Genomic DNA, 13,242 nt, shown 5'->3' on the forward strand with positions numbered 1-13,242 from the left:
AAATATGGATTGGATCCTTGGACTATAAAATGGGTAGACAGCTGGCTTGATGGTTGGGCCCAACAGGGAGTGGTCAATGTTTCAATATGTGGATGGCGGTCCGTTTCAAGCGGAGTGCCACAAGGCTCAGTTCTGGGGCCGGTGTGGTTCAACATCTTTATAAATGACCTAGATGAGAGACTCTGTTGCACCCTTAGCAAGTTTGCAGATGACACAAAATGAGGGGGAGAGGTAGATACATTGGAGGGTAGAGATAGGATCCAGAGTGACCTGGATAAATAGGAGGATTGGGCCAGAAGAAATTTGATGCGATTCAGCAAGAAGAAATGTCAAGTCCTGCACCTGGGGTGAAAGAACCCATGCATTGTTATAGGCTGGGGACCAACTTGCTAAGCAGTAGTACAGCAGAGAGGAACCTAGGAGTTATAGTGGATGAAAGACTGAATATGAATAAACAGTATGCCCTTGTAGCCAAGAAGGCTAACGACATATTAGGGTGCATTAAGAGGAGCATTTCAAGCAGATCTAGAGAAGTGGTTGTTCCCCTCTATTCGGCAATGGTGAGGCCACATCTGGAATATGGTGTCCAGTATGAAAAAGATGAGGATGTGCTGAAGCAGGTTCAGCAGAGGGCAACAAAAATGACTAAGGGGCTGGAGCACAAGACCATCGAGGATAGGCTGAGGGATTTGGGCTTGTTTAGTTTACAGAAGAAAAGACTTAGAAGTGATTTAATAGCAGCCTTCACCTTTCTGAAGGGGAGCTCTAAAGAGAAGGGTGAGAAGCTGTCCTCAGTGGTGTCAGATGGCAGAACAAGGAGTAAATGGTGTGAAGTCAAAGAGGGAGAGGTGTAGGTTGGATATTAGGAAAAACTATTTCACCAGGAGGGTGGTGAAGCATTGGAATGTGTTGCCTAGAGAGGTGGTGGATTCTCCATCTCTCAAGGTTTTTAAGTCCCTGGTTGACAAGGTCCTGGCTGTGATGACTTAGTGGGGGTTGATCCTGCTTGAAGCAGGGGGGCTAGACTAGATGACCTCCTGAGGTCCCTTCCAGCCCTATGATTCTATGATTCCAAGAGTCTGTGATATGTAATCCCTGCTTTCAAAGGCTGGAATCTCTGGCACACAAATTCAACATGTAGTCCCGAGTCATCCGCCTTCACAGGTGAAAAGGTCATTGAAAGGATGAATAGAGATGGAAAGGGATGAGACCCAGAAAGCCCAAAGAGTAGCCAAAAACCCTCAGGGATCAACATCTTGAGGAACATGTGATTTGCATCATCCATGACAGCCATTGAATGATTCTGGCAGACCATTTGTGGGAGAGCATTCCAAACAAACAGGGTGTGACATCATATTAGTTCCACAATTTTTGTTGTGCTGCTTCTTTATTTTGTCTCAGTTCTTCCAGAAGAGACTATTTGTAGCTACACCAACTAGCCTCTGAAGCAAAACAGAACTTTTTTTTTTAATAGACAGCATTCCAGTTTGTTTAAATTATGATGCCATGGTTCAAAGCTGGTCTCCAGTTTGGGCAAGGAAAGAGGAAATTCACAGAATTTTGTAAGGGGCTGTCTCTGGTTCATTATATTACCGAATGCTGTGGGAGAGAAATGGAGGGGGAAATTGTTGCAACCTTGCAAATTGATGTTAGATGGCATGTCAATCACCTAAGAAATCAATTAAGGGGTATCTGAAGTATTGGCTAAATCAGCATTAAGTAATAGGTAACAATGGTATATTTCTGAAGACAGTTTCTAACTTTTGTCCATACTGTAGGCATCTGACCTCAATATAAGGTTTAAATTTACTTAGAATTGATTGGCTCGGAATCTCCTTTGGAATCAGTCACAGGGGTCTGGAAATCCAGCCACAACTGCTGCTACTTTAGCAGTCGTGGCCACTGGAACTTCAGGTCCCCTCAAAAGGCCAGACCCAGGGACAATGGCCCTCTTTTCCCCCTTCTCCCCCAGTTGGTGGGACTGCCCAGGCAAGGAGCTGGCGCCCAGTGGCAGGAGCCAGAGCCTCTGGTGTAAATCTGAAAATCAGTTATTCATTTCTCACCTTAGCCCCACAGCTATGAAGAAAAAAGTAATTGAGGTTTGGAAGCTACTCCATTGTATTATATACTCTCTTGAAAACAGGCTGAGTCTTATAAATTAATGGATTTCAAATTCTCTCTTGCTGTCTTGCTCAGATAAACAAACAACGAAAAAAGACCCCACACATGCAAATATTACATTGGTACATTCCCACATAGCAAATTAGTAGGTAAGAATTTTAAGGTTTGGTACTCCTTATCGCTATCCTGCTGCCCAGTCACTGCTTCTTCAAGCTTCAGGTGATAATCTATGTGAATCTTGCCTGGCAAGTGAATTTTGAAAAAAAACAGAGACCATTCTTTCAAATCAGACCCCCAGAATTGAAGATGTGAGTGTGAATCATGCGCAGTGTGCTGGGTATGTTCTACAAAGAGAGGGAAAAGACTATCCAACATGAGGCAACTTTAGTTATTTCAGCGCAGTCTCAAAGGTATTTAAGTGCATAACTCTCATTGGCTTCAGTGGGGATTTAGGTGCCTAAATCAAATGAGGTTCAGAACTTTTGTACATGTCAAATCAGCTGTGAACCTGTGCACACTGAAACAGGCTGTTCAGCATTTCAGGGCTGCCTTACTAACAGCTTCTATTTTTGCTTATTTCTCATGTATCTAACAACAACAGGTGTCTGCAGCCTTCAGACGCTCAGAGAACAAAATGCCTCACCCTGGCTATTGCAGATATTTTATGGCGTGCAGGGGGCGAGGAAAAAGCTGTGATTGCACTGTAAGTGGGAGCAGCATTTTTTAAAGATCGTGTAAGATTCTTATATATGAAGTTCAGTATGTATGTGTATGACCTGAAAAGGTTTATTGCTAATGGGCACATGCTCACTGCGGTTACCTGTCCTAATAAAGAATATTCAGGGTGAAATCCTTACCCCATTGAATTCAGTGACACAGTTATTGGTGGGAATTCTTTCATATCAATCTGGAAATGCAACTTTCCAAAAGAAGCTTACTCACTATTATCGTTATATTTTTTAAAAAACAAATTGTGAACTACAATGGATAGCTCAGAAGAGACTTTTTATATCTGTTCTACTTTAGTTATAGTATTATAGTTCTTATATTCTGTTGCAATGAAAACTGTCAAAAAGCCTTTATCATCTATACCTTTCTTCTTTCTAGATGCAGAAACATGAAGGCTATGGTTACACTAGTAAGTTTTGCCAACAAAAGACGCTGCTGTCGACAAGCTGTGTGGACATTCTTGGGGGGCCTTATCTTAACAAACAGAACATCCAGAACAATGGGCAGCCCTGTCTGCCGTGCTTCTGGGTGCCTGTTTTGTTGAGAGACCAGTCAGGGAGTCCAGCTGCTCTGTCAACATATTGGAGCACTCTTTCAATTGGCTGTTGTATGTGGCTGCACTCTGTCGACAGAAGCTTTGTCAGGGAATCTCTTCTGACAGTGACTTCTGTTGACAGAGCGCTGTAGTATAACCATAGCTGAACTGATTAATCACAAGCAATTTTGAAGATTAAGTAAACAAAGATAAAGTAACATTAAAACTCATCTTCCTTTCAACCTGAACTTTCCACGTGAAGGGTCTTTCATTCAATGTCACTGTTTTGTGTTAGTCTTCCAATTCATTACAGTCCCTGGATTTGTCTTTGTTGTATTGTTGGCTCTTCCAAACTGAACTCCTGTTTCATTTACTGATCCTCTTTAGATGTTCAGGAAGGCAGCAGTTCACTCCAGCAGGAAAATATAAAGCAGATGGAATCTTCGAAACAGTAAGGTTTTACATGTACTCCTGCTGTAACTAGACAGCGAGGCAAATAGATATGGTAACTTCACTTATATAAGTGGTATGGGCCTGACTCACCCCTGCCTCCCCAAGGTTTAACTCTGTTGATACAACTGTAGTTACTATGATTCACTCTGGGGTTAGAGGAGAACCAAAGAGGAAGTGACATAACTGACTCTCAAACTGACACAGCTTCCAATCAGAAATGGGCTTTCTGACATCCTCTTCTTTTCTTTCCTTTCAATCCCTCTGCTCTGCAAGGCCCCACATAATAGCACCTTTCCCTCTAGCAGAAGTGATCTGGATCCTTCTGCAATTCCTCACAACACAACCTCACAGGAAGAAAGACAGATTTTCCCTTCTTGTCCTTCCTGCAATATTCCTTGTCCTTTCTTTCTCTGAGTCATAAATAACAATAAATTGTAAACTTAATACTTTCTACTTGTACATTTATTTCCATCTGAAGATATCAAATTGCTTTACAACAATAATGAATTAAGCATTGCAGATAATACCTTTGTGAATTAGGGAACATTTTTATCCCCCCAGAGAGAGACATAGTGGGAAGGAAGCCTTTCTCACTATCACATAAGAAGCCCACAGCAAAGACAGAAATATAACCATCTCCCCTGATATGGAGTGCTATGCTTTAACTACAAGACCATTGCTCCCCTCAGAATCAAGAGGTGTAAATTCAGGATAAAAAAGAATCCGACATGGTTGAAATCACAGACTTAACGGACTGGAAGGGACCTCAAGAGGTCCTCTGCTCCAGTCCTCTGCACTCTTGGCAGGACTAGCATGATCTAGATCAGTGTTCCTTAAACTTTTTGAGACCATGGAACACCAAACAATAAGGCCTCTTCTACATATACACCTTTCTCCAGAAGGGGCATGGTAATGAGCAGCTCAGAAAATGCTAATGAGGCACCAATGTAAATTTCACATGTCATATGCTAATGAGGTGTGGGAAATTTACATCCAGGCCTCATTAGCATTTTCTGGGCTGCTCATTACCATGCCCCTTCCAGAGGAAGGGAGGAGTGTAGAAGCAGACTAATATTTTTATGCATAACACCCATGAAAATTTTCTTAAAAAAAGATTGTTGTCAGACAAAACAAACAAACAAAACAAAACAGCAACATATACAGCAAAAACAAAATGAAATAATTTCAGTATAATAGAAATGAAATAGTAGCATTGTATTTGGTTTTAATGACAGAAAATACATACTATCAGTGTATGATATCAAAAAAGTGTCAAACACTAGTGGCACACCTGCGAGTTGTTCACGGAGAACCAGTGTTCCTTGGAACATAGTTTAAGAAACACTGATTTAGACCCTCCCCAACAGGTGTTTGTATAGCTAAAATCTCCAGTGATTCGGTGTTCCTAAGCTAGCTGCAAGAAGTGCCTTTCCTCGCACAGGTTATTTTCAATAATGAACATCCTTGCAATTAATTCCTTCTATCAGGAACTAACGTTTTAAATGCAGTTTCTCCACTCCTGATGTTCACACCTCCACATTAGCTACTAATAATGAGCCACATCCCCCCTGACTTAACTGATTTGATTTCTCCTCCCTTGATGTTCTCAACTCCACATTAACTGCTGATAATGGGCCACATCCTCTGCGACTGAATAGACCTTGTCCACTCTGACCCTCCCTTTGACTGAGACTCCCCCTTTAAATCTTCCTGTGAAACCCCCCTACTAATACATCTGATGATGGTCACAAAAGCATATACTCCAAAATAGCTGTTGGTCTATAAGGTGCCACAGGACTTCTTACTGTTTTTGAAGACACAGACTAACTTGGCTACCTCTCTGATAACATTTTAAATGTGCTCTCAGAAATACAAATTTTATAACTAAAATAAGGTTGAAAATACATTATTTTAGTAAGTGTTCCTTTAGTCGTGTTGATCCCAGGATATGAACAATATAAGGCAGGTAAGGTAATTCTCACCAGATGTTACCTCCTCAAAGTTGTCTTTCATTTTAGTAACATTATGGAACAACTGAGAACAGTGAGTGAACATCATAGACTTCAATGGATCTAATCCAATTTACACTAGCTCAGGAACCTGCAGCACATGCAGATTTTGGTTGCTTTAATTCATGTTTGACTCATATCTGCCTATTATCTGTTTTAATTGTATTATTTTACATTTTGTTCTAGTTAACACTACATAGTGTCACAAAGTATGAAGATCTGACCATTTTTCTTCAACAGAATATTCATCAGGTACTGTGCATGGAGACAAAATTTAAACTTGTCATGGTTCTGCTGATACTTTTCCAGTATTTTTCATTTTGGTAGAAAACTGTCTAAACAACATGTTGGGTTTGACACTGATATGCCCCATGTTTGAAAAAAAGATGAAGGACCAAATTCAGATAATAACATAAATGGGAGTGAGTCTTACAGACTTGAATTGGAGGTGCATTCCCTTATGCTAGGGCTGAAAAGCACATTTAATAAACAAATGTAAAAGCAATGCAACTTTGTTTTCCAGTTTGAAACTGGTCCATTTGGATGCATTCTTCTTACCCTGTCAGTTGTCGTTACAAGATCTGTCGATCTGTGAGTATTTTTGTATCCCCGTTTTTTAAACTTCAGAGTTGCCTAAGAGATGTGAAAGTTGTAACACAGGCCACATGGGGTGATCACCCTTCAAAACTTTCTGGTTTCCATAGACAGTGCCTTGTCCACTAAATAATATTAGTTCAGCATTTACAGTATTCTAGGTAGGGAATATGTATGATAATGACTATTTCTTATGTTTAGCACTATCAAAAGCCCAATAAATTAGTATGAGGCTTTCTGCTAAGTGTAGATCAGGATCCTGTCTTATAACCGATGACTTTATAACATTGCGGAGAGTATTCTAGTTAGAAACATGCTGAGTCCAGTCCTTTGGCCCAGATAGAGGCTGGTTTGTGTGACATCTGCAGTGAGGTTTATAGAGTGCCCACTCAAAAAAACCAGCCAACAGATGAAGTATACCATGCTGTGTGGTTTAATCTAATGTCTCTTTGCCACAAAACAAATACAAGAAAAATAACAGGTGGGGTGGAATATTGACTATTTCGCTCATCATTGCTATGCTGTGGTCCTTTTGTGTTCCCGACTCTCTGGATCTGGTGGAATTTCTGATTGCCTGAGCAGTTTTATATGAGGTCAGTGGTGATTCCATTTTGCACGGTCAGATACTACTTAGGAGACAATGACCACCAAGTTAGTCATTTGTTTAGTGTAATATACATGCAGGGTCTAATTTAGAAGTATTCACTAAGAAAGGCCGCTTTAAATTCCATTGAGGGTCACCAGCATGTGGGACAATGAGCAAGATGTTTGTTTGCACTCAACAGAGTTCACTTCTATCTGCTGCCATCTATCTCAGGACTAATCAGCAAACCTGTATCACAATGCCAAAACACACCTTGGAAAGGCCTTTAAGGATTATACCCAAGTGAAAGAGAAGTTTCAATATCTGTCATCCATTGCATATCCATCACACAACAATAACTCTCAAGAAGGCAGCATTTGTAGTTACATAAGATAAGGCATTAGTTCTATGACAGTACCTTGCTCTAGTTTGGGTTTTCTTCTTTTTGCCCCCATATTGTGTTGAAAAGAATTCTCAGTGTGGAATTGAGTTACAGATATCTGTTTAGTTGCTAATCTGGTGAGTTTTGTTTCAGGATTCACAGAGTTGTTTTGTTTTGTTTTGTTTGTCTTTCCTGTTTTAGTTTACTTCACTTTAACATTGCTCTGACTCTGTTTCCACTTCAAGTGCTGTTGCAGTTTTGCAGGCAGAAAAAGCTGACATCCACATGAGAAGTATTGTTACAGTTGACACATGGGTTCAACATATCTGTGATACAGATATATTCAATAATGTCTGTTATTTATGCTGTAAGTACCATTTCATTGGTCACACAGGGTGAGATTTGTAATGATATTTAGATGTCTTAATGTGGCACCTATATTTAGGTGCAAGAGAGGGCTGAGGCTGGGGACACTGGGTCTGGGCAGGAGGTAGGGCACAGGAGTGGGCTGGGAGTGCAGAGTCTGGGCAAGAGGTAGGATGTGGGGTCTGGGCAGGTGGTGGAGTGTGGGAGGAGGCAGGGGACTGAGGACCTGAGGGAGAGGTGAGTGTGGAGCCTGCAGGCAAGCACTACTGGTGTCAATGCATGCAGTTCCAGCTGGGCCAGGGAAGAGAAGAACAGCAGCTCAAAGAGCCACTTTCCCTCCCTCCCACCAGGCAGAGCCACAGCACACAGGAGCTATGGGGCCAGCTGCCCAGGGGCCCTGGGACACATCCCCTAAAGCAGGGTTCTATGTGGGGCCCAGCTCCCCCATCTCTCCCTTCTTCCCCCATTCCTCTGATATGCTAGGAGCCCTGCACTTGCCTACGCTCTCTGATCCCTCCCAACCCTTCCAGTGTGCTGCGAATCACAGCCTTCAAGCTCTGGCAGGAAGGAGCAGTGGAGACGGGGTCTGAATCAGCCGACTCATGGTGCTATGGTGTTGCTGGGAGAGTGGGGGAGGAGCAAAGATGGGAGACTCTTGGAGAGGAGGTGGGGAAAGAGGCAGGCAGGGATTTAATGGATGGAAACCTCAGTGCTGAATCCCCCTTCCTCCTGATCTATGATTGTTTAGGACAGATCCAACCAGAAGTCGCCCTGAATACGACGTTTTGTAAAGTAAGAGTAAATGTTTGCCTGTGGCCACACTAGCCGCTCCTTTAGGAGGGACTGTGGTAACATAGCACTTTGGGATATGCTAATGAGGCGCTCCCATGAATATGCAGCACCTCATGAGCATAATGGCAGCCGCACGTGCTTTGAAACTGCTGGTTTCTAAATGTATGCCACCTATGTAGCTGGGGGGCCTTTCAAAACGGCCCCTTGATTTCAAAAGTCCCTTATTCCCAAAACCAGATGGTCTCATTAGCATATCCTGAAGTGCCACATTACCACAGCCCCTCTGAAAGGAGGGGCTAGTGTGGCGACAGCCTTTCTGTTTTATCATTTGAAGTTGGTGAAAGTTCTATTGATATAGGAACAATTAAAGCATTTCTACTTGTCATGAAAAATCTGGCACGCCACATATTAATGTATTTTTCCTTATTCTTGGGGTTGTGGTCAGTGCGCTTGCCCAATTTCAGTCCTGTGGGCCTCTGAGATGCAGGAGGGCCACTCATGCAGTCCACATACCAGAGTTAGTTGCCCATCACTGCCATACAGCCACTTCCATAATCTGGCCCCAGTCTAACTCCCACTGCATTCAGTCCATAAACGAGCCTCTGAATAGTAGCAATTTCTAAATTATGGGTGGATCTACACAGTAAAGCTATTTTGAAATAACACCTGTTTTTTTTTAAATAAGTATCCTAGCATCGATACGATGCAACCATTATTTTGAAATAATTTCAAAATAGTGGTTGGCTTATTTTGAAATAAGTAAACCTCATTCTGGCTATGTCTGCACTAGCCCCTTTTTTTCAAAAGGGGCATGGTAATGAGTGAGGTCAGAAGATGCTAATAAGGTTCTGCCATGAATATGCAACACCTCATTAGCATAATGGTGTCTGCGGCAATTCGAAAGTGCCGCTTTCAAATTGCACGCAGTCTGTGTAGCTGGGGGTCTTTTGAAAGGACCCCCAATCTTTGAAAGCCCCATACTCCTAAAACCAAATGGGAATAAGGGACTTTCGAAGATTGGGGTTCCTTTCCAGCACTTTTGAACTGCCATGGCAGCCATTATGCTAATGAGATGCTACATATTCATGGCATCACTTCATTAGCATATTCCAACCTTGTTCATTACCATGCCACTGTTGAAAAGAAGGGTTAGTGTAGACCTGTCCTCTGAAGCTGTGTCTACACGTGCACGCTACTTCGAAGTAGCGGCACTAACTTCGAAATAGCGCCCGTCGCGGCTACACGCGTCAGGCGCTATTTCGAAGTTAACTTTGACTTTAGGCGGCGAGACGTCGAAGTCGCTAACCTCATGAGGGGATCGGAATAGCGCCCTACTTCGATGTTCAACGTCGAAGTAGGGACCGTGTAGACGATCCGCGTCCCGCAACGTCGAAATTGCCGGGTCCTCCATGGCGGCCATCAGCTGGGGGGTTGAGAGATGCTCTCTCTCCAGCCCCTGCGGGGCTCTATGGTCACCGTGTGCAGCAGCCCTTAGCCCAGGGCTTCTGGCTGCTGCTGCGGCAGCTGGGGATCCATGCTGCAGGCACAGGGTCTGCAACCAGTTGTAGGCTCTGTGTATCTTGTGTTGTATAGTGCAACTGTGTCTGGGAGGGGCCCTTTAAGGGAGCGGCTTGCTGTTGAGTCCACCCTGTGACCCTGTCTGCAGCTGTGCCTGGCACCCTTATTTCGATGTGTGCTACTTTGGCGTGTAGACGTTCCCTCGCAGCGCCTATTTCGATGTGGTGCCACGCAACGTCGAAGTTGAACATCGACATTGCCAGCCCTGGAGGACGTGTAGACGTTATTCATCGAAATAGCCTATTTCGATGTTACTACATCGAAAAAATCTATTTCGATGTAGGCTTCACGTGTAGACGTAGCCTGAGAGGAATAGTGCCTATTTCAAAATAGGTGCTGTTAAGACAGGGAATGGAGCTTATTTCTAAATAAACTATCATATGTCCAATAGTTCTATTTCAAAATAGGCCCCGTGTGTATGTGTGTAGATGCTATATTTCATAATAGCTATTTGCTATTTCAAAATGCTGTTTTGTGTGTGGCAGTGTGATTTTGAAATAAAGTATTCTGGAATAGGTCTTCTGGAATAGCTTATTTTGAAATAAGGCTGCTGTGTAGACATGTCCTGTATGTGCAGTGAGATTATAGCTCCTGTTATTTTTGAAATCTTAATAGAACAATTAGGCCATGTTTACTGGTAATTGATTTTGGCAAGAGCTATGTGCCTGCCTAAGGCACTTTTGAAAAATCCCACTTGGTACCAATCTGGATTTTCAGGTGTCTAAATACCTTTATAAATCTGACCCACTGTGGCAGCACTGAGTATAAACTCCAGCTCTGGTAAATGCTGGATATATCACCATCCCACCAGACCAGTTCCAGTAAAGGTGATGCTTCCTGGCCTTGAACATGGCAGTGAAAGTAAAGAGCACAGATGGTTTTGTTTATAAGAAACAGGAATGTATCACTAAAGACAGTGAAATGTGTGCTCAGACCTCTGCACAAACTTTAAAAAGCGAACTAAATCTTCTTCAGTGTATTTCAACTACTGGTGAGTGGAGAAGTATTAATTGTACAGTTACAGTCAGAAAAATAGCAAGAGATATGACCTGACTACTCCTATCATTCAGAAATATGTGCCATTCAGTGGCTGGTACACAGGCACAGTGAGTGGGTGTTATTTACATAACTAACATAGTTCTGGGGGAGAAGTGAAAGCCCAGGGAGAGCTGTTATACTTCGGGGGTTCCTGCATAGCAGTAGAGCTGAGGAGGAATTTTCTGTCTTTCCCACAGAAATCGAATGCTCCACAGAATCAAAACTTTGCATGGGAATCTTTTAATTTTGCCAACATTTTTCAATTTTCCACTGGGAAAATCAAAACAAAATATTTTGCTGCAGAGCATGTCAATCCAAATCAAAATATTTTGGCTCTTCGGGCTGAATTTAAATGTTTAATTTCAGGTCAGTTCAATATTAAACTGTGTTCACCCAAGAGACCGCAGTGCCTAATGGAAGTTGTAGTTTGGGTGCCTCATGCCACAGCTCTCTATAGGCTAGACTCCTTGGCTGGATGATGTCTCCCAGAAAGCACTAGAGGCTTTCCTCTTGTTGAACTGATGCAGCAGCCTAGCCCATAGAAGAGAATGGGGGCAAAAGGCATTTGAACGACAACTCCGATGAGATTCTGTAGAGCTCGGCACTACACAGATGGGTATCAAACCAAGTGAAATAAAATGCTGCAATTTGCTTTATAAAATCACACAGAAATAAACATTTTGGAACTTTCCATTCCTCCAAAAGTTTCAAAGGTTTGCCTTTTCACCACAATTCTTTCAAGTGGTACAAGACTGCTGTTTTGTTTTGTTAGAACACAGACTGAATACAGCTACCTCTCTGTTACTATTCTTGCTACCAGCAATGGTTGTTGGAGTGATCTTAGACTAGTCATCTTAAGTGTATCCCTTACTCCTTTGTGTATGTGCCCTCTTGTTAGTAATTAGCTAAGTTAGTCAGAGCTAATTTTTAACTGATAGCTGTTAATCTGAGGTCTTTCAGACTAGACTTCTGGGCTGTGGCCACACTTGGCCAAAACTTCGAAATGACCATGCTAATGGCCAAATCGAAGAATACTAATGAAGCGCTGAACTGAATATTCAGCACCCCATTAGTATTCACATGCTTCTGGCCGTGGTGCTTTTGAATGCACGTGGCTTGGCTCAGCACAGCTACGCAGGGGTCCTTTTTGAAAGGACCCCACACATTTTGAAATCCCTTTATTCCCCTCAGCTGAGAGGAATAGGGGGATTTTGAAATGTTTGGGGTCCTTTTGAAAAGGACCCCCATGTAGCCGCACCGAGTTGCGCGTGTTCAAAAATGGTGCTTTCGAAGCGCCATGGCTGGAAGCATGCGAATGCTAATGAGGCGATGAATATTCAATTCAGTGCCTCATTAGTATTCTTTGATTTGGCCATTAGCATGGCCATTTCAAAGTTTTGGCCAAGTGTGGCCACAGCCCTCATTTTTTAGTATAGGGCTAGATGCCAGAACAATGCCATGCTCACCAATTTACCACAATTTTCATCTGATTTTTCCTTTCCCTCAAGCTTTGATCAGTTATGTTTACTAAATTTAAGTATCAACATCACTGTGAACAAATAGGTAAGTCAGAGGTCAGCCACCTTATTGAGGTGGAGTGCCAAAATCTGATTTTTTGATTTCTAGTTACAGTTGCAGAACCAGTGATACTTTTTAAAGACACTAAGGCTACATCTACACTAGCCCCAAACTTCGAAATGGCCATTCAAATGGCCAGTTCGAAGTTTACTAATGAAGCGCTGAAATGCATATTCAACGCTTCATTAGCATGTGGGCGGCTGCGGCGCTTCAAAATTGATGCGGCTCGCCGCCACGCGGCTCGTCCAGAAGGGGCTCCTTTTCGAAAGGACCCTGCCTACTTCAAAGTCCCCTTATTCCCATGAGCAGATGGGAATAAGGGGACTTCGAAGTAGGCGGGGTCCTTTCGAAAAGGAGCCCCGTCTGGACGAGCCGTGTGGCGGCGAGCCACATCAATTTCAAAGTGCCGCGGCCGCCCGCATGCTAATGAAGCGTTGAATATGCATTTCAGTGCTTCATTAGTAAACTTTGAAATGGCCATTTA

General features: G+C 42.8%; 1 protein-coding gene across 3 annotated transcripts in view; it reads left to right on the forward strand.

Moving 5' to 3' along the window:
* MINDY4 (MINDY lysine 48 deubiquitinase 4) overlaps positions 1–13,242 on the forward strand; it is a 126,433-nt gene that overhangs the window by 66,550 nt on the left and 46,641 nt on the right. For all 3 annotated transcript variants that reach the window (XM_074985176.1, XM_074985178.1, XM_074985177.1), the window contains 4 exons: positions 2,723–2,824; positions 3,773–3,836; positions 6,034–6,099; positions 6,371–6,438. In XM_074985176.1, coding sequence (XP_074841277.1) covers positions 2,723–2,824; positions 3,773–3,836; positions 6,034–6,099; positions 6,371–6,438 — 300 coding nt within the window. The remainder of the gene's footprint in view (positions 1–2,722; positions 2,825–3,772; positions 3,837–6,033; positions 6,100–6,370; positions 6,439–13,242) is intronic.

The sequence above is a fragment of the Carettochelys insculpta genome, chromosome 2 (genome assembly GCF_033958435.1).
Source record: "Carettochelys insculpta isolate YL-2023 chromosome 2, ASM3395843v1, whole genome shotgun sequence".
In the NCBI taxonomy this organism is placed as follows: domain Eukaryota; kingdom Metazoa; phylum Chordata; order Testudines; family Carettochelyidae; genus Carettochelys; species Carettochelys insculpta.